The sequence below is a fragment of the Scyliorhinus torazame genome, chromosome 15 (assembly GCF_047496885.1).
Source record: "Scyliorhinus torazame isolate Kashiwa2021f chromosome 15, sScyTor2.1, whole genome shotgun sequence".
Classification (NCBI taxonomy): Eukaryota; Metazoa; Chordata; class Chondrichthyes; order Carcharhiniformes; family Scyliorhinidae; genus Scyliorhinus; species Scyliorhinus torazame.
In genome coordinates, this window is record NC_092721.1 from 184165494 (window position 1) to 184187017 (window position 21524).

The 21524-nt window shown below is 47.3% G+C and overlaps 1 protein-coding gene across 13 annotated transcripts in view; it reads right to left on the reverse strand.

The window, feature by feature from the left end:
* Window positions 1-21524, reverse strand: part of herc2 (HECT and RLD domain containing E3 ubiquitin protein ligase 2) — a 344572-nt gene that overhangs the window by 194245 nt on the left and 128803 nt on the right. For all 13 annotated transcript variants that reach the window (XM_072477237.1, XM_072477227.1, XM_072477236.1 and 10 more), the window contains exons 28-32: window positions 17462-17589; window positions 15911-16106; window positions 14142-14272; window positions 13277-13450; window positions 13019-13155 (exon numbers count right to left, since the gene is read on the reverse strand). In XM_072477237.1, the coding sequence (XP_072333338.1) occupies window positions 13019-13155; window positions 13277-13450; window positions 14142-14272; window positions 15911-16106; window positions 17462-17589 (766 nt within the window). The remainder of the gene's footprint in view (window positions 1-13018; window positions 13156-13276; window positions 13451-14141; window positions 14273-15910; window positions 16107-17461; window positions 17590-21524) is intronic.

Genomic DNA, 21524 nt, shown 5'->3' on the forward strand with positions numbered 1-21524 from the left:
TAGGGGGGAGGGGGAGCAGCCCCAAGTCGTGGTCCACATTGGCACTAACGACATAGGTAGGAAAGGGGACAAGGATGTCAGGCAGGCTTTCAGGGAGCTAGGATGGAAGCTCAGAACTAGAACAAACAGAGTTGTTATCTCTGGGTTGTTGCCCGTGCCACGTGATAGTGAGATGAGGAATAGGGAGAGAGAGCATTTAAACACGTGGCTACAGGGATGGTGCAGGCGGGAGGGATTCAGATTTTTGGATAACTGGGGCTCTTTCTGGGGAAGGTGGGACCTCTACAGACAGGATGGTCTACATCTGAACCTGAGGGGCACAAATATCCTGGGGGGGAGTTTTGTTAGTGCTCTTTGGGGGGGTTTAAACTAATGCAGCAGGGGCATGGGAACCTGGATTGTAGTTTTAGGGTAAGGGAGAATGAGAGTATAGAGGTCAGGAGCACAGATTTGACGTCGCAGGAGGGGGCCAGTGTTCAGGTAGGTGGTTTGAAGTGTGTCTACTTCAATGCCAGGAGTATACGAAACAAGGTAGGGGAACTGGCAGCATGGGTTGGTACCTGGGACTTCGATGTTGTGGCCATTTCGGAGACATGGATAGAGCAGGGACAGGAATGGATGTTGCAGGTTCCGGGGTTTAGGTGTTTTAGTAAGCTCAGAGAAGGAGGCAAAAGAGGGGGAGGTGTGGCGCTGCTAGTCAAGAGCAGTATTACGGTGGCGGAGAGGATGCTAGATGGGGACTCTTCTTCCGAGGTAGTATGGGCTGAAGTTAGAAACAGGAAAGGAGAGGTCACCCTGTTGGGAGTTTTTTTTATAGGCCTCCTAATAGTTCTAGGGATGTAGAGGAAAGGATGGCGAAGATGATTCTGGATATGAGCAAAAGTAACAGGGTAGTTATTATGGGAGACTTTAACTTTCCAAATATTGACTGGAAAAGATATAGTTCGAGTACAATAGATGGGTCGTTTTTTGTACAGTGTGTGCAGGAGGGTTTCCTGAAACAATATGTTGACAGGCCAACAAGAGGCGAGGCCACGTTGGATTTGGTTTTGGGTAATGAACCAGGCCAGGTGTTGGATTTGGAGGTAGGAGAGCACTTTGGGGACAGTGACCACAATTCGGTGACGTTTACGTTAATGATGGAAAGGGATAAGTATACACCGCAGGGCAAGAGTTATAGCTGGGGGAAGGGCAATTATGATGCCATTAGATGTGACTTGGGGGGGATAAGGTGGAGAAGTAGGCTGCAAGTGTTGGGCACACTGGATAAGTGGGGCTTGTTCAAGGATCAGCTACTGCGTGTTCTTGATAAGTATGTACCGGTCAGACAGGGAGGAAGGCGTCGAGCGAGGGAACCGTGGTTTACCAAGGAAGTATCTCTTGTTAAGAGGAAGAAGGAGGCCTATGTGAAGATGAAGTGTGAAGTTTCGGTTGGGGCGATGGATAGTTACAAGGTAGCGAGGAAGGATCTAAAGAGAGAGCTAAGACGAGCAAGGAGGGGACATGAGAAGTATTTGGCAGGAAGGATCAAGGAAAACCCAAAAGCTTTCTATAGGTATGTCAGGAATAAGCGAATGACTAGGGAAAGAGTAGGACCAGTCAAGGACAGGGATGGGAAATTGTGTGTGGAGTCTGAAGAGATAGGTGAGATACTAAATGAATATTTTTCGTCAGTATTCACTCAGGAAAAAGATAATGTTGTGGAGGAGAATGCGGAGCCCCAGGCTAATAGAATAGATGGCATTGAGGTACGTAGGGAAGAGGTGTTGGCAATTCTGGACAGGCTGAAAATAGATAAGTCCCCGGGACCTGATGGGATTTATCCTAGGATTCTCTGGGAGGCCAGGGAAGAGATTGCTGGACCTTTGGCTTTGATTTTTATGTCATCATTGGCTACAGGAATAGTGCCAGAGGACTGGAGGACAGCAAATGTGGTCCCTTTGTTCAAAAAGGGGAGCAGAGACAACCCCGGCAACTATAGACCGGTGAGCCTCACGTCTGTAGTGGGTAAAGTCTTGGAGGGGATTATAAGAGACAAGATTTATAATCATCTAGATAGAAATAATATGATCAGGGATAGTCAGCATGGCTTTGTGAAGGGTAGGTCATGCCTCACAAACCTTATTGAGTTCTTTGAGAAGGTGACTGAACAGGTAGACGAGGGTAGAGCAGTTGATGTGGTGTATATGGATTTCAGCAAAGCGTTTGATAAGGTTCCCCACGTTAGGCTATTGCAAAAAATACGGAGGCTGGGGATTGAGGGTGATTTAGAGATGTGGATCAGAAATTGGCTAGCTGAAAGAAGACAGAGGGTGGTGGTTGATGGGAAATGTTCAGAATGGAGTACAGTCACAAGTGGAGTACCACAAGGATCTGTTCTGGGGCCGTTGCTGTTTGTCATTTTTATCAATGACCTAGAGGAAGGCGCAGAAGGGTGGGTGAGTAAATTTGCAGACGATACTAAAGTCGGTGGTGTTGTCGATAGTGTGGAAGGATGTAGCAGGTTACAGAGGGATATAGATAAGCTGCAGAGCTGGGCTGAGAGGTGGCAAATGGAGTTTAATGTAGAGAAGAGTGAGGTGATTCACTTTGGAAGGAATAACAGGAATGCGGAATATTTGGCTAATGGTAAAGTTCTTGAAAGTATGGATGAGCAGAGGGATCTAGGTGTCCATGTACATAGATCCCTGAAAGTTGCCACCCAGGTTGATAGGGTTGTGAAGAAGGCCTATGGAGTGTTGGCCTTTATTGGTAGAGGGATTGAGTTCCGGAGTCGGGAGGTCATGTTGCAGCTGTACAGAACTCTGGTACGGCCGCATTTGGAGTATTGCGTACAGTTCTGGTCACCGCATTATAGGAAGGACGTGGAGGCTTTGGAGCGGGTGCAGAGGAGATTTACCAGGATGTTGCCTGGTATGGAGGGAAAATCTTATGAGGAAAGGCTGATGGACTTGAGGTTGTTTTCGTTGGAGAGAAGAAGGTTAAGAGGAGACTTAATAGAGGCATACAAAATGATCAGGGGGTTGGATAGGGTGGACAGTGAGAGCCTTCTCCCGCGGATGGATATGGCTGGCACGAGGGGACATAGCTTTAAACTGAGGGGTAATAGATATAGGACAGAGGTCAGAGGTAGGTTCTTTACGCAAAGAGTAGTGAGGCCGTGGAATGCCCTACCTGCTACAGTAGTGAACTCGCCAACATTGAGGGCATTTAAAAGTTTATTGGATAAACATATGGATGATAATGGCATAGTGTAGGTTAGATGGCTTTTGTTTCGGTGCAACATCGTGGGCCGAAGGGCCTGTACTGCGCTGTATTGTTCTATGTTCTATGTTCTATGTTCTAATAGTTCATATGCACCCAAGATGGATTTTTTTCTCCTCCTCACACATCCCAGATACCTCCTCCGGTAGTGATGCAAACACTTCACTAGCCTTACCTAACAGCTTTGTTTGAATCAGTAATACCCACATGTCCTGGCCTTCCCAAATGAAATGAAAAAGGCTTCTACCTCCTTCTCATCAAACGTTGGCAATGCTTGGACATATTTAAATAGATCCCCAGCAAGCCTTGGACTATGACGCTCTTTCTCACTATCCTCATCACTATCCTCCAACTGTACGTTTCCCTTTACGTCTGCCAATTTTAACTGACTGTTATGTTTCATAGCCATTTTCTGATGTTCAAACTCTTTCTCTTTTTCCCTTTCCTCTCTATCCCTTTCTTTGTTTCTTTCTTCTCTCTCCTTTTCTTTTTCCCTGATCTGTTTCTCCCTTTGTCTTCCTTTTCCCTCATTGCATTTTAAGCTGCTTTAATTCTTTTTCATGTTCAAGTTGCTTAATCTGCAACTGGATCTTTGCCATTTCCAATGAGTCAGACTGTACCTCCGGCAACTTTAAATGCTTAGCCACCGCCATAATTACCTCATCTTTTCGCATTTTGTCAGGTAATATTAACTGCAATGTTTTTGCCAAATCTAACAATCTGCTTTTAGTCTCTGTCCGTAAGGTACTGCATGTGACCATCTCCACCCCCAAAAACTTCAGAGCCTCTGAAAGAGCCATTGTCCACAACACACTCCCCACTTACAGTAAAATACCACACCTGAAAAGCAACCACAATATGCTCACCCCTCACTGTCTTTAAGTTCACTAAGCCAATCCAATAGATAGACTTTTATCCCCCTTTATGGGCCAGGGTTTAGAGAACCCCAAAGTGTATCATGGAGTTCACCTGACCCACAACTTTTAATAGATTGTGGTATGGGGAGCACACGGCCCACTCTACAGGTATGGTACAGCAGGAATCGAAAAATATTTTTCAAAGCAAAACAATGTTTATTCTGGGAACTCAAGTTAACCTTTTTAAAACATACAGTAAACATCTTAGCAACCATCAATTCAAATACAACCCCCAAAGAATACAACACTAAGTAATCCTTTAAGCTTTCCTTTTTAACATCCAGAAGACATTTTAAAAAACTTTTAAAACAGAAGCACATCAGGTTAAAGTCACTACTGAGAGCAGTTAATAGTTTTAAATCACCAAAGGATGGATTGACTTTCTTTAGATTACAGAGAGAGAGACTAATACCCTTTCTGGCTGTGACTGCAGCTATCCAGCTCTGAAAATGAAACTAAAACCCACCCTGCAGCAAACAGCCTAAAACAAAAGTAAAAAGCTGACAGACAGCCCAGCTCCACCCACTCTCTGACATCACTGCAGTAATAAACACCCATTTCTTAAAGGTACATTTCTTAAACACCCATTTCTTAAAGGAACTCCCACATGACAACATAAAGGGAAGCTAGATAGGGGCAGCACGGTAGCATTGTGGATAGCACAATTGCTTCACAGCTTCAGGGTCCCAGGTTCGATTCCGGCTTGGGTCACTGTCTGCGCGGAGTCTGCACATCCTCCCCGTGTGCGTGGGTTTCCTCCGGGTACTCCGGTTTCCTTCCACAGTCCAAAGATGTGCAGGTTAGGTGGATTGGCCATGAGTTAGTGTTCAAAATTGCCCTTAGTGTTGAGTGGGGTTACTGGGTTATGGGGATCGGGTGGAGGTGTTGACCTTGGGTAGGGTGCTCTTTCCAAGAGCCGGTGCAGTCTCGATGGGCCGAATGGCCTCCTTCTGCACTGTAAATTCTATGTTAATAAGGATTGGCAGGTTATGCTGACAGAAACGAATGAGAATAGGTGGGAGGAGGCTCTTGCACATGTATTTACTTTGTTTGGCCCCTCATTCCACACTGTAACCAATCACTGTTTGTCGATGTACCATTTGTCCATGCAGTCTGTTGATTATTTTTTTTTGTCTACTTTGTTTGTACTGTGTATGTTCCCTTGGCCGCAGAAGAATACTTTACACTGTACTTCAGTACATGTGACAATCAATTAATCAAATCAAATCAGTTGGAGCAATAATAATGGAATGGACTCAATGAGATGAATGTTGTGTTCTTATACAATCTATGTAATTTTATACAGATATCACTCATTTTGCACTCCTAATATGCACCTAAAGAAATGGTGTGCTAAACGAAAACGTGCAACACAAAATTCACTTTCCCCATATAAAACAATGTAATGGAGTGGGTGGGGGGGGGGGGGGTTAACATTAATTTTTATATTGAAAAAACCTATGGGCTGCCTAGAAACTAAGTGGCCCAAAAATCCTCTTTCAACATACTATTCCTACTAACTTATAATTCTTACCAAGTTATCTCTCAATCCCCATTACCTCTTGCCTCTCCTTCTTGCCACTTCTTCTGACCCCCTCATTCTCTCCCATTTGCTGTTCTCTACCTGCCACTCTTTCCATCTCGCCGCTCCACTCACTCCCACCACCTCGCCACTTCCCTCTCACATTCCCCTTTGCTGCTTTCTGCTCACTGTCCCTCTCCAAAGCCACTGTCGGCAAGAAGGGAGCAGCGGGGATGGGGGAGGGGGTCAGGAGATAGAGGCAGTGAGCAGGAGGGTTTAGCAGGAAGGAGCGTCAGGATAGGAGGCGGTTCGCTAAAGCAGACTGAGAATGTGCAGTTAAAAGACAGTTCTTAATACATATGCAGCAACAGTGCTAAATCAAATATGGAGGCAGAGCTATTTGAGCAAGATTCATCATTTACACACTGCACTAAAACAAAAATGTGCTATTAGAATGCACTCTACATGGGAGAATAACTGTATATAATAATGATGGACCTCTTTATTACGAAGGATGAAACCAGCAGTCTGTGCCAAATCCCTCCCTTCCACTCCAAAGCAAGCTACTACTAAGGTCCCGCGATTATCCAACCCTGTAATATGCTGCAAGGCATTTTACCACATGTTGGTCATGTTATAATGATTTCATAACACACGGCATGAAATTCTTTAATTAATTATATAATTAAAGAATAAGGAGTGTAAATGAACCCATCATAGTTGTGTGAATAAAAAATAAGAGGGCAGCATGGTGGCGCAGTGGTTAGCACTGCTGCCTCATGCCACCGAGGACCGGGTTCAATCCCAGCCCCAGGTCACTGTGTGTGGAGTTTGCACATTCTCCCAGTGTCTGCATAGGTCTCACCCCCACAACCCAAAGATGTGCAGGGTGGGTGGATTGGCCACAGTAATTTGCCCCTTAATTGGACTTTTAAATTTTAAAAAAAATAAGAAACAGGAGCAGAAGCATACCATACATCCCCCTTGAGCCTGCATCTCCAGCAAACAAGATTACAGCTCATCTTCTACCTCAACTCTACTTGCCCACCCTAACCCCATATCTCTGGGTTCCCTTGGCGTCCAAAAATCTACTGACCCCAGTGTTGAATATACTCAATGACTGAGTTTCCACTGTCCTCTTGGGTAAAAATTCCAACGATAGCGTGGATAAATTTCTCCTAATCTCTGTCCAAAATGGTTGAAACCTTCTCTTAAAATTATAACTTCTAGGTTTCTGGACAGTCCAGCCAGGGGTAAACTGCCTTGCAGAATTTACCCTGTCAAACTCTCCCAGAAATGGATACATTTCAAAGAGATCAACTCTCATTCTTCGAACTTGAGACAATTAAATCCAATTCTCGCTGTTCATCAGATAACTCTGTCATCCCAGAAATCAATCTACTGTACCTTTGCTGCACCCTTACAGGCAAATATATCTTTCTTATGTATGGAGACTAAGATAGAGTACACAGTACTCCAGGTGTGGTCTCACCAAAGTCTTCTATAATTGGGGGGCTGGCTGGTCTAGCTCAGTTGGCTGACAGCTTGTTCGTGATGCAGAGCGAGGTCAACAGCACGGGTTCAATTCCCGTACCGGATAAGGTTATTCATGAATGCCCCACCTTCTCAACCTTGCCCCTTGCCCGAGGTGCATTGGCCCTCAGGTTAAATCACCACCAGTCAGTTCTCCCCCTCACAGGGTAAATCTGGGACTATGGGAACTTGACTTTAGTATCTGCATGTTAACTTTGTGATTTGTTTATAAGAGTCTTCAAGTCCCTCTGAATATCAACATTTGTTAGTGTCTCACCTTTTAAAAATGTCAGCTTTTCTGTTCTTCCTACCAAAGTGAATTACCTCACAACACACTCAATCTCCAACCTTATTGGTCACTCATTTAACCTGTCTCTATCCCTTTGCATCCTATTGTGCTTTCCTCACAGCTGGTTTTCCCACTTAGTTGTTGATGCGACCATCAATTCACACGAAGACACGTGGAGATGTAAATCGTGGTTTTAATCAGCTTAGAACTGTGCCTGCCTGCGACCGGTACAATACTGAAGGCGGCCCCGCAGGTCAGCTGCTCTTACACTTCCTTTAAAGGGGTGGAGCCATGGGTGGAGCCCATACATGCCCCCACAATATCCTCCTGTGAGTGAAGCCACACAATAGCCCATAGGTGGAGCCCACAGGGTTAATAACATAACATAATACAGTGCACTGGTGAATTATCAGTAGTTATACATTCACCACATTCACCCCCGGTTTAAAAAATGAAGTCCGGCAGAGTGACGGGCTCAGATTCAGTCGGTCCGGTGCCCGGATCGTACGTTGCGACCGCAGAAGCACTGGTGTTGCAGCCACCTCGGGTGGCTGTGGAAGTCGGTCTGGAGCGGGCATAGGCGTGGACTCCGGGAGCGACTCTTCCGGAGCTTCATTCCTGTGGACCGGTGCGGCGGGTGGGAGGGAGCGCGGGAACCATATAGGGGTGGGGGCGCTGAACAGGAGAGGTTGGACGGGACATAGCGTGGGGGATGCAGTAGTGGTAGTGGAGCCTGCGGGCGCCAGGTCCCGAGGGAGACGGTACCTTGCCAGCCAACGGGGTGTTCAATGCACGCATAGTGTGGGTTGGAGAGCAGGAGCTGGACCCTCTCTACCAGGGGGTCGGTCTTATGGTTCCGAAAGGGTTTTCGGAGGAGGACTGGACCCGGTGGCACCAGCCAGGATGGAAGCGAGGCCCCTTAGGTAGCTCCCCTAGGGAAAACAAACAAGCGGTCATGAGTCTGGTTTGTGGCCGTGCAAAGGAAGGACCTAATAGCGTGGAGCGCATCGGGGAGGACCTCCTGCGAGTGAGAAACTGGGAGATTTCTGCACCATAGGGTCAGTCGGACGGTCTACCAGGCCGTCGCGTTCTCCCTCTCCACCTTCCTGTTGCCCCTGGGGTTATAACTGGTAGTCCTGCTCGAGGCGATGCCCTTACTGAGCAGGTACCGACGCAGTTCAGCGTTCATGAACGACGAGCCCCTGTCGCTGTGGACATAACTGGGGAAACCAAACAGGGTGAAGACACTATGCAGGGCTTTAATGACGGTGGGGGTGGTAATATCAGGGCAGGCAATGGCAAACGGGAAGCGGGAGAACTCATCTGTGATGTAAAGGAAGTAAGTGTTGCGGTTATTGGAGGGGAGGAGCCCATTGAAATCGATACTAAGGCGTTCAAAGGGCCGGGATGCCTTTACCAGGTGCGCCTTATCTGGTCGATAGAAGTGTGGTTTACACTCCACACAGATTTGGCAGTCTCTGGTTATAGCTCTGACCTCCTCGGTGGAGTAGGGCAGGTCGCGGGCCTTGACGTAATGGGTGAGCCGGGTGACCCCCCGGTGGCAGAGGTCATCGCGGATAGCCCATAGTCGGTCATCTTGCGCGCTGGCGCATGTGCCGCGGGACAGGGCATCTGGGGGCTAGTTGAACTTCCCAGGACGATACACTATTTCGTAGTTATAGGTGGAGAGTTCGATCCTCCACCTCAAGATCTTATCATTCTTGATCTTGCCCCGCTGCGCATTGTCAAACAGGAAGGCACCCAATCGTTGGTCGGTGACAAGGGTAAACCTCCTACCAGCGAGGTAGTGCCTCCAGTGCCGCACGGCTTCCAAAATGACTTGGGCTTCTTTTTCGACCGAGGAGTGTCGAATTTCAGAGGTGGTGAGGGTGCGTGAAAAGAACGCTACCGGTCTGCCTGCTTGGTTGAGGGTGGCGGGCGGCGAGAGAGACCTCTGAGGCATTGCTCTCCACCTGGAAGGGAACGGACTCGTCCACCGCGCGCATCGCGGCTTTGGCGATGTCCGCCTTGATGCAGTTGAAGGCCTTGCGGGCCTCGGCTGCCAGTGGAAAGAGGGTGGCCTTAAATAATGGGCAGGCTTTGTCTGCATACTGGGGGACCCACTGGGCGTAATAGGAGAAAAATCCAAGTTACCTCTTCAGGGCCTTGGGACGGTGAAGGAGAGGGAGTTGTAGGAGGGAGCGCATACGGTCAGGGTCGGGCCCTAGGACCCCGTTTTCCACAACGTAGCCGAGGATGGCTGGCCTGGTTGTGCGGAAAACGCATTTCTCCTTGTAGGTGAGGTTAGGTTTTTGGGCGGTTTGGAGAAAATCGGTGGAGGTTGGCGTCGTGGTCCTACTGATCCTGGCCGCAGATGGTAACATTGTCCAAGTACGGAAACGTGGGCCGCAGCCCGTACTGGTCCACCATTCGGTCCATCGCTCGTTGGAACACCGAAACCCCGTTCGTGACGCCAAAGGGGACCCAGAGGAAATGGAAAAGGCGGCCGTCTGCCTCAAACGCCGTGTAGTGGCGGACCTCTGGGCGGATTGGGAGCTGGTGGTATGCAGACTTCAGATCCATCGTGGAGAACACGCAGTAGTGCGCGATCTGATTTACCATGTCTGCAATCCGGGGAAGGGGATGCGCATCAAGTTGCGTAAACCAGTTAATGGTCTGGCTGTAGTCACCCACCACCCGGAACTTTTCCCCGGTTTTGACAACCACCACCTGAGCTCTCCAGGGGCTATTGTTGGCCTCTATGACCCCCTCCCGCAAGAGACGCTGGACCTTGGACCTAATGAACGTCCTGTCCTGCATGCTATATCGCCTGCTTCTGGAGGCTACTGGCTTGCAATCGGCGGTGAGGTTTGTGAAGAGGGGGGAGGGGGTCGATTTTTAGGGTTGCGAGGCTGCATATGATGAGCAGGGGCAGGGGCCCCCCAAACTTAAGAGTTAGGCTCCTGAGGTTGCACTGGAAGTCAGTGTGAAAAGGAGAGGAGCGCAGAGGTCTGGGAGCACATATAGTTGAAAATTAGCGTACTCAGCGCCCTGTATCGTTAGGGTTGCAGTAGTGCACCCTTGGATTTGCACCGAGTGCAACCCAGAGGCGAGGGAGATGGTTTGTTGCGTCGGGAATATTGGGAGCGAACAGCGTCTTACCATGTCCGGGTGAATGAAGCTCTCTGTGCTCCCGGGGTCGAAGAAGCAAGGTGTCTCGTACCCGTTAACTCGGACGGCCATCATGGAGCTCCAGAGGTGCTTAGGTCACGACTGGTCCAGGGTGACCGCGCTGAGTTGTGGGTAGCTGCCGGCTTGATCGGAGGTGCTGGGGCGGCCCCGCGGTGGCTGTCTGTGTAGGTCGTACGCGTTGAGCAACGTAACAGATGGCGGCCAAGATGGTGGCTCCCGTTGGTCGAGCGTGGCAGGCGGTGAGGAAGATGGCGTCCAAGATGGTGGCCCCCTTGGATCGCACGTGGCCGGCCACGTGGGGGAGGGTGGCCAAGATGACGGCCCCCATGAGTCGCACGTGTTGTGCGGAGGTGGAGTCGGCAGACACGCTGCCACCTTGCGGGGTCTGCGGGCTTGTGAGTCTGTGGATCGGGTCTGTGAGTTCGAGTTCTTAGACCTGGCCAGGCAGACCTTGGCGAAGTGTACTTTTCGCCCGCAGCTGCTGCAGTTTGCGTTGCGGGCCTGGCAGTGCTGTCGGGGGTGTTGGGACTGGCCGCAAAAATAGCAGGGTAGCCCAGAATGGGCGGGCGGCCACGCGGCGCAAGCCTGGGGTAGTCTCTGGTCGGGGGACAACGAGGGGGTCGCGTGGTCGGCCTGGAACGCAGTGAGACTCTGAAAAGCGACCTCCAGAGAGGTAGCCAGTTTTGCCGTGTCGTCCAGGTCCTGGGACCCTTTTTCGAGCAGGCATCGTCTCACATAGTTCGATCGGACCCCCGCCACATAAACGTCTCGGACGGCGAGCTCCATGTGCTGAGTGGCCATAACGGCCTGGTAGTTACAGTTGCGCGCGAGGGCTTTGAGGTCGCGCAAGTTATAATCTAACGACTCCCCGGGGCGCTGGCGGCGAGTGGTGAAGACTTGTCGCGCGTAGACCTCGTTCACAGGCCACATGTAGAGGCGTTCGAGTAGTGCGAGGGCCTCTGTATAGGAAGCGGCTTCGTCGAGCTGGACAGAAATGCGATGGCTCACCCGTGCATGGAGGAGGCTCAGCTTCTGTTCATCAGCGACGGATGGCGTAGACGATGCGGTGAGATAGGCCTTGAAGCATCAAAGCCAATGTGAAAACATTTCTTTCGCCTCCGCGGCCTGTGGATCGAGTTCCAGTTTGTCAGGTTTGAGGGCTGATTCCATAGCAGTATTTTAAGCTGATTAAAATGATGCGACCATCAATTCACTCGAAGACATGTGGAGAAGTAAACCGTGGTTTTAATTAGCTTAGAACTGTGCCTGCCTGCGACCGGTACAATACTGAAGGCTGCCCCGCAGGTCAGCTGCTCTTATACTTCCTCTAAAGGGGACGGAGCCCGTACATGCCCCAACATATCCCCCTGTGGGTGAAGCCACACAATGGCCCATGGGTGGAGCCCACAGGGTTAATAGCATAACATAATAGTGCACTGGTGAATTATCAGTAGTTATACATTCACCATAGTTGTAATGTCAGCTAATTTACATTACACGCACTCCCCTCGGGTATATTTTATTGATACACAAGAGAAACAGCGGAGGCCTGGGAACTGATCAATGCAGCACCCCACTAGTTAAAAGTCTGCCGATACAAAAATTACTCTTTAATCGCTGCTTTGTTTTCTGTTAGTTAACCAATCCAGGCCAAAGTATTGTCCCAAATCCCCAAGCCCTGATCTTGTGTAACAATCTCGGGTGACACCTTGTCGGATGCCTTTCAAAATCCAAATTTGCTACAGGCGCTGATGGCCCCTTATCCATCCTGCTAGTTACAGCCTCAAAAACTCTAATTTGTCAAAGCATGACTTCCCTTTCATTAACTCTTCCGAATCATATTATATTCTTCCAAGTGCCCTATTACCACATCCCTATTTGCTGGCTTTGCAACAGTAATTATGGCAGCTAATCCAGTCTCCCAGTTCTATTTCTACATCCTGTATAAATCATAGAAATTACAGTACAAGATGCCACGAACTGAGATCTATTATTTGTGTGGCAAATGTGCATCTGCTGCAGTCAAACTGATTAATAACAATTTGTCTGACTGGTCTGTTCACAACTTTCCCAAGTTCCCATAATGTTGAAATTTCTCTCCTGTGCAAAAAATAAAATCACAAGATTGCTAAATACCAAGAATATTATTTATACAGTAGATGGAAAGTAGAAAAACAATATACCACCATTTCAGCCATAAACTGTGCTAAAATGGTCTCTCAGTTTCTAACCACTTGCAAATGTCTGATTTTACACATATAAGTGACCCTTTAAAGTGAAAATTTAAATAAGCACGTTTACCCTATATTTATCCCCTCAGGGGTGAGTCTTTGCCAACCACATAACATGCCATATTGCACTGATGGAAGCAAAAAACTTTTTGATACCAGTTTAAGCATTGTGTCTATTCCCTCCAGCCGAACTTCAGCTCTCTCCAGCTGAAAAAGCAAACAATAGATCAATAAACATTTGCAATTTGTCACCAAGCTGAGGAATTGCAACAGTAAGTTAAATTTCCTCATATTGTAATCCTACATTTAGTGGGAAAGTCCGCCGTACCTGTTTTAACAGACATTTCCTCATTTTTTCCACATCTATTGGCTCTTCTTTCAATGCAAAGTCCAGTATATTTGCCATCAATGCAGACTGCGGAAAGGAACTCTGAACACTGTGTTTTAGCCATTTGTATCTGTGAACACTTGTTACAGAAGAAAGAAGGGGTTGCCACTTATCCTGGATCACAACACAGAATAAATCATTTAGATTAGAATGGCATGTTATTTCCACAATAAACATGCAAAATTTCAAAAGCACACAAGTTTGCCTGCAGTCAAACACATTTGCCATTGTCGTGTCTCAAGTCTCCAAGAACATGAGTCAGTATCTCAGAACTGGAATGAGTGAGAAAAGAGAACGAATGCATAGAACACAAAGATAGATGTGCAAATAAAGTAAGAGGGTGTGCAAAGGCGAACGAGAAGGCAAGATAGATTTACCTCGTTCAATTCTTAAACACAAAATAATTAAAAATATTTAAAGATTACAAATTAAATCAAATTTATTGACAGCAAAATATCAAAAAGTATTCTTTTCCAGAATGACATACATCAATATACTTTCACCATTTGTTTCCAATGATTCCAAACCCAAGGGGCGGGATTCTCTATCCCGCCGCACTCATTTTCTGGTGCAGCACGCCCCCACCTGCAGCCGGATCCTCCGTACCGGCAGCCAGCCAATGGGGTTTCCCATTGTGGGCACCCCTACGCCGTCGGGAAATCCGCGAGTGTGAGCGCGCTGCCGGCGAAACGGAGGATCCCGCCGACGGAGAATCCGGCTTAAAAATTCGACAGCGTAACAAGGACAAGCTGAGGTTTATAAACTACATGCTACACACAAGCAAGAATCTTTACCACCATTTTACCTTTGATTTCACTGGCATGGCTTTTTTATCCACACCGCCAGGACTAAGTGGAACACATGAATCTTCCATATCACTCTCACTGTTTTCAATCTTGGATTCTTCCACATCAGCAGATTCAGACTTTTTGGGAACTGTGAAGAGTTACCACAGAGTCAGCACTATGAATAGACTCAGTGGGAAACAATAGATGATTTTCCATAAAAGGAAAACCAAAGTTTCCTTTAAAAACACTCAAACAAAAAGCCAAGAGCAACACATTAAGAAACTAAGACAAATTAACAATCAAAATCATAAATATTCAATGTGGGCTAGAGATGTTCTGCTTTATTTTTAAATTGCAAGTCAAATATAATGAGCGGGATTTTCCGACCTCCCCCAGGATGGTGGCGTGAATCCCGCCCCGCCGCTCCGACACCGGCTGCCAAATTCTCCAGGGCAGGGATCACGCCGTGCCAGTCAGGGGCCGTTGGCAGTGGCGGCGCCCACCCCCCCCCCCCCAGCAATTTCGGGCCCCGAAGGGTCGAACGGCCGCCTGTTTTCGGCCAGTCCCGCCGGCGTGAAATGGACATGGTCTATCACAGCGGGACCTGGCTTGTCGGCCGTCTAGCGGGGTCCTCGGCGGCCGGGGGGGGGGGGGGGGTCTGCAGGAAAAAAATTGATTCAAACATGTCCACATCAATCCAGATGTGCAAAACGCCATGTGGCAGAATCGCAGGAATGTAAACTTGACTATCTGAACCATGCTTTTATGGAGTATTAATATTCAGGAAACCTCCACCAGTTTAATCTGAATTGAGTCGTCCTGCTTACTTGTGCAGCCTAGCCAGTCAACTGAGCCACTAAGCTCGCATCACTAAAAAGCCTACAGGGTCAATATGCCTTCTGAATACATTTACTCCCTCTCTCACTGTGAAGGTTAAGGTGGAGTTGAAAGACCAAATATATTTAGTAATTTTACCAAACCAAATAATTTCTGTCATTATTTCATGATATTCTTTCCACTTTTAGATAAAGAAATGCAATGTTCAAATCTAATTTTTAGCATCTTAAGTTTTTCCAAGTTTCGCCACAGAAATTACTCAGTGATTAAATGTTTGATTCTCAAAGAACTTGAGGTTATACAAAAATATTTTTTTAAAGTAAGGTTTAAAGTTAATATAAATAAAGGTTAATTGTAATCCCGTTTCTGAAAATCTCAATTTTGCCCCTAAAATTTTGCCTTGTGTTTTTCAATAAATAATATGAAACACACACATACATATGGTACACAAGTGCAAATATGCAGGCTTTGTGCGAGTTTTCGGGTTGGGTGCATGTGTTTATCTTTCCATCTTCCAAGAGAGATAAATTGCTACTTTCTCATAGAATCCCAACAGTGCAGAACAAGGCTGTTCAGCCCATTGAGTTTGTACCGACCCTTTGAAAGAGCACTCCACCCAAACCCAAACCCAATAATGCGTTAACCAAACCTTCATATCTTTGGACACTAAGGGGCAATTTAGCATGACAAATCCACTTAACCTGCACATCTTTGGGCTGTGAAAGAAAACCGAAGCACTCGGAGGAAACCCACGCAGACACGGGTCAATTACCCAAGGCCGGAATTGAACCCGGGTCCCTGGCAATGCAAGGCAAGTGCTAACCACTGTGCACAGAAACATGGAAAGTATTCGGCCCTGGTCCACAATTCAACAAGTTCATGGCTGATCCTCTATCTCAACACCATACTACCGCACTTTTTCCATACTACTTGACACCTTCAGAGTTACCTCTCATCCTCCTCCTTTCACGGATGATTTTCTGGGTAATTTTCCGCCACCGAGGTGATGAACTTAGTAGTTTCAGCTTAGACATTATAGAAAGGTCTTTGCTGACGGCAGGTCGCAGCTCATTGAACAAAAATCTCAGACGTTCAATTACAGGTGCGCACACCTCTTTGTACGAGCGTCCTTGCTCTTGGTGGGTCTAAGATTTAAATGTGCATCAAATTAATACAGTTGCAACCAATAACACGGCAACAAATAGAATGGCACCTTAAAAATAACATCAAAATTCCAGACAACCCCGGGGAGATACTCAGGGAATCCAGTAGTAATAGCTTCGTAGAGAATTCGGAGGCCGTTTCAACAGCACTTCGGGTTGGAGGCGGGGTCAAGGGAAATGCCGATTCGGGGTAACAATAAATTTGAGCCAGGGAAGTGGGATGGAAATTTTCGGAGATGGGAAGAGAAAGGAATGAGGACACTAAAAGGTTAGTTTCTTGGGGGTCGTTTTGCATGATTGAAGGAGCTGGGAGCAAAGTATGGGCTGGAGCAGGGATAAATATTTAGATACATGCAGGTTCGAGACTTTGCCAGAAAGGAGATACAGAGCTTCCCAGTAGAGCCGGCTTCCACCTTGCTGGAAGAGGTGCTGACGACAGGGGGACTGGTCAGTATCGGCGGTTTATGGGGCTATTTTGGAGGAGGAGAAGGTGCCACTAGAAGGGATCAAGGCAAAGTGGGAGGAAGAGTTGGGAAGAGGGTATGGGGGGGGGGGGGGGGGGGGGGGGGGGGTCTGGTGTGAGGTGCTCCGGAAGGTGAACGCCTCCACCTCGTATGCGAGGTTGGTGCTGATACAGCTGAAGGTGGCGTATAGAGCGTACCTTACAAGGGCGAGGATGAGCCGGCTCTTTGAGGAGGTAGAAGATGCGTGTGAACGTTGCGGGGTGGGGCCGGGTCATCTCTAAAGTGGTGCACGTGAAACTGGACCCGGGCACTCGGGAGGCCATATTCGGGGTGTCGGATCAGCCAGGGTTGCAAACGGGCGCGGAGGCAGATGTTGTAGCCTTCGCCTCGTTGATCGCCCGAAGGCGGATCCTGTTAGGGTGGAGATCAATCTCTCCACCTGTGCCCTGGCGTGGTGGGGGGACCTGCTGGAATTCTTAACGCTTGAAAAGGTCAAATTTGAACTGAGGGGAAGGATGGAGGGGTTCTACAACTCATGGACGTTATTCATCATGCACTTTCGAGAATTGGATCACATCGAACATTTTGGGGGGGGGGGGGGGGGGAATGCTGGGGGAGAGGGACTATGTGTGATTCCTGATTCCTTTTTGTCATTTGTTTATGTTAACATGCGGGCTGATGTCTGGTGGTCTGGTGGGAGGATAAAATCATTGTTATTGATATGGGGATTGACATTACATTTGTTACTGATTATTGTAAATTTGGGAGAAAATTTGAAAAAGGAGAATAAAAAATATATATATATTTTTTTTAAAGTAACATCTGAAGTAGAAAATAAATTGCTTAAAAGTGGATGTAAAATATATTGTTCACCTTTATTAAAGAGCACTTGGCCTGGTATACCACTCGACAAACATCACCCACTGATTTCGGTAAAACCCTGAGCTTTCCTTGCTCCACTCCTAGGGCACTTTGATTAATAACAGACAAAGCTGCATGGCCTGCATCAAGAGAGAAAAAGCACATTAGATTTAAGCCACAAAGTGAACTGATTTTGTAACACGAGGTTCATTCAGTGCCTCTGACAGAGAAATGATTGATATCAGCAACTCCAAGGTCACAGGTGAACGTTTCAAAGTGTCAAGAAACAGAGCTGGTTTAAGTAATTAATATGTGTATTCGTGGGTATTAGGCATAGGGTGCAAGTTTAAACTTAATTCCTATTTCTGCACTTGTGTACTAAGAAAGGGTTCAAACTTTAGTTAGCTTCATGTTAAATAAAGGTGCCTGCATGTCTGTCGTTTTTGGTTTCACTTTACATAGAAAATACATAGAAAATACAGCACAGAACAGGCCCTTCGGCCCACGATGTTGTGCCGAACCTTTGTCCTAGATTAATCATAGATTATCATTGAATTTACAGTGCAGAAGGAGGCCATTCGGCCCTTTGAGTCTGCACCGGCTCTTGGAAAGAGCACCCTACCCAAACTCAACACCTCCACCCAACACCAAGGGCAATTTGGACATTAAGGGCAATTTATCATTGGCCAATTCACCTAACCCGCACATCTTTGGACTGTGGGAGGAAACCGGAGCACCCGGAGGAAACCCACGCAGACACGGGGAGGACGTGCAGACTCCGCACAGACAGTGACCCAAGCCGGAATCGAACCTGGGACCCTGGAGCTGTGAAGCAATTGTGCTATCCACAATGCTACCGTGCTGCCCTTGAGAACAAATAAATCTACACTATATCATTTTACCGTAATCCATGTACCTATCCAGTAGCTGCTTGAAGTTCCCTAATGTTTCCGACTCAACTACTTCCACAGGCAGTGCATTCCATGCCCCCACTACTCTCTGGGTAAAGAACCTACCTCTGATATCCCTCCTATATCTTCCATCTTTCACCTTAAATTTATGTCCCCTTGTAATGGTTTGTTCCACCCGGGGAAAACGTCTCTGACTGTCTACTCTATCTATTCCCCTGATCATCTTATAAACCTCTATCAAGTCGCCCCTCATCCTTCTCAGTTCTAATGAGAAAAGGCCTAGCACCCTCAACCTTTCCTCGTAAGACCTACTCTCCATTCCAGGCAACATCCTGGTCAATCTTCTTTGCACCTTTTCCAAAGCTTCCACATCCTTCCTAAAATGAGGCGACCAAAACTGTACACAGTACTCCAAATGTGGCCTTCCCAAAGTTTTGTACAGCTGCATCATCACCTCACGGCTCTTAAATTCAATCCCTCTGTTAATGAACGCGAGCACACCATAGGCCTTCTTCACAGCTCTATCCACTTGAGTGGCAACTTTCAAAGATGTATGAACATAGACCCCAAGATCTCTCTGCTCCTCCACATTGCCAAGAACTCTACCGTTAACCCTGTATTCCGCATTCATATTTGTCCTTCCAAAATGGACAACCTCACACTTTTCAGGATTAAACTCCATCTGCCACTTCTCAGCCCAGCTCTGTATCCTATCTATGTCTCTTTGCAGCCGACAACAGCCCTCCTTACTATCCACAACTCCACCAATCTTCGTATCGTCTGCAAATTTACTGACCCACCCTTCAACTCCCTCATCCAAGTCATTAATGAAAATCACAAACAGCAGAGGACCCAGAACTGATCCCTGCGGTACGCCACTGGTAACTGGGATCCAGGCTGAATATTTGCCATCCACCACCACTCTCTGACTTCTATCGGTTAGCCAGTTCGTTATCCAACTGGCCAAATTTCCCACTATCCCATGCCTCCTTACTTTCTGCATAAGCCTACCATGGGGAACTTTATCAAATGCCTTACTAAAATCCATGTACACTACATCCACTGCTTTACCTTCATCCACATGCTTGGTCACCTCCTCAAAGAATTCAATAAGACTTGTAAGGCAAGACCTACCCCTCACAAATCCGTGCTGACTATCCCTAATCAAGCAGTGTCTTTCCAGATGCTCAGAAATCCTATCCTTCAGTACCCTTTCCATTACTTTGCCTACCACCGAAGTAAGACTAACTGGCCTGTAATTCCCAGGGTTATCCCTAGTCCCTTTTTTGAACAGGGGCACGACATTCGCCACTCTCCAATCCCCTGGTACCACCCCTGTTGACAGTGAGGACGAAAAGATCATTGCCAACGGCTCTGCAATTTCATCTCTTGCTTCCCATAGAATCCTTGGATATATCCCGTCAGGCCCGGGGGACTTGTCTATCCTCACGTTTTTCAAAATGCCCAACACATCTTCCTTCCTAACAAGTATTTCCTCGAGCTTACCAATCTGTTTCACACTGTCCCCTCCAACAATATCGCCCCTCTCATTTGTAAATACAGAAGAAAAGTACTCGTTCAAGACCTCTCCTATCTCTTCAGACTCAATACACAATCTCCCGCTACTGTCCTTGATCGGACCGACCCTCGCTCTAGTCATTCTCATATTTCTCACATATGTGTAAAAGGCCTTGGGGTTTTCCTTGATCCTACCTGCCAAAGATTGTTCATGCCCTCTCTTAGCTCTCCTAATCCCTTTCTTCAGTTCCCTCCTGGCTATCTTGTATCCCTCCAATGCCCTGTCTGAACCTTGTTTCCTCAGCCTTACACAAGTCACCTTTTTCCTCTTAACAAGACATTCAACCTCTCTTGTCAACCATGGTTCCCTCACTCGACCATCTCTTCCCTGCCTGACAGGGACATACATATCAAGGACACGTAGCACCTGTTCCTTGAACAAGTTCCACATTTCACTTGTGTCCTTCCCTGCCAGCCTATGTTCCCAACTTATGCACTTCAATTCTTGTCTGACAACATCGTATTTACCCTTCCCCCAATTGTAAACCTTGCCCTGTTGCACGTACCTATCCCTCTCCATTACTAAAGTGAAAGTCACAGAATTGTGGTCACTATCTCCAAAATGCTCCCCCACTAACAAATCCATCACTTGCCCTGGTTCATTACCCAGTACTAAATCCAATATTACCCCTCCTCTGGTCGGACAATCTACATACTGTGTTAGAAAAGCTTCCGGGACACACTGCACAAACACCACCCCATCCAAACTATTTGATCTAAAGAGTTTCCACTCAATATTTGGGAAGTTAAAGTCGCCCATGACTACTACCCTATGACTTCTGCACCTTTCCAAAATCTGTTTGCCAATCTGTTCCTCCACATCTCTGCTACTATTGGGGGGCCTATAGAAAACTCCTAACAAGGTGACTGCTCCTTTCCTATTTCTGACTTCAACCCATACTACCTCAATAGGGTGATACTCCTCGAACTGCCTTTCTGCAGCTGTTATACTATCTCTAATTAATAATGCCACGCCCCCACCTCTTTTACCACCCTCCCTAATCTTATTGAAACATCTATAACCAGGGACCTCCAACAACCATTTCTGCCCCTCTTCTATCCAAGTTTCCGTGATGGCCACCACAGCGTAGTCCCAAGTACCGATCCATGCCTTAAGTTCACCCACCTTATTCCTGATGCTTCTTGCCTTGAAGTATACACACTTCAACCCATCTCCGTGCCTGCAAGTACTCTCCTTTGTCAGTGTTCCCTTCCCCACTGCCTCATTACACGCTTTGGCGTCCTGAATATCGGCTACCTTAGTTGCTGAACTACAAATCCGGTTCCCATTCCCCAGCCAAATTAGTTTAAACCCTCCCGAAGAGTACTAGAAAACCTCCCTCCCAGGATATTGGTGCCCCTCTGGTTCAGATGCAACCCGTCCTGCTTGTACAGGTCCCACCTTCCCCAGAATGCGCTCCAATTATCCAAATACCTGAAGCCCTCCCTCCTACACCATTCCTGCAGCCACGTGTTCAACTGCACTCTCTCCCTATTCCTAGCCTCGCTATCACGTGACACCGGCAAACAAACCAGAGATGACAACTCTGTCTGTCCTGGCTTTTAACTTCCAGCCTAACTCCCTA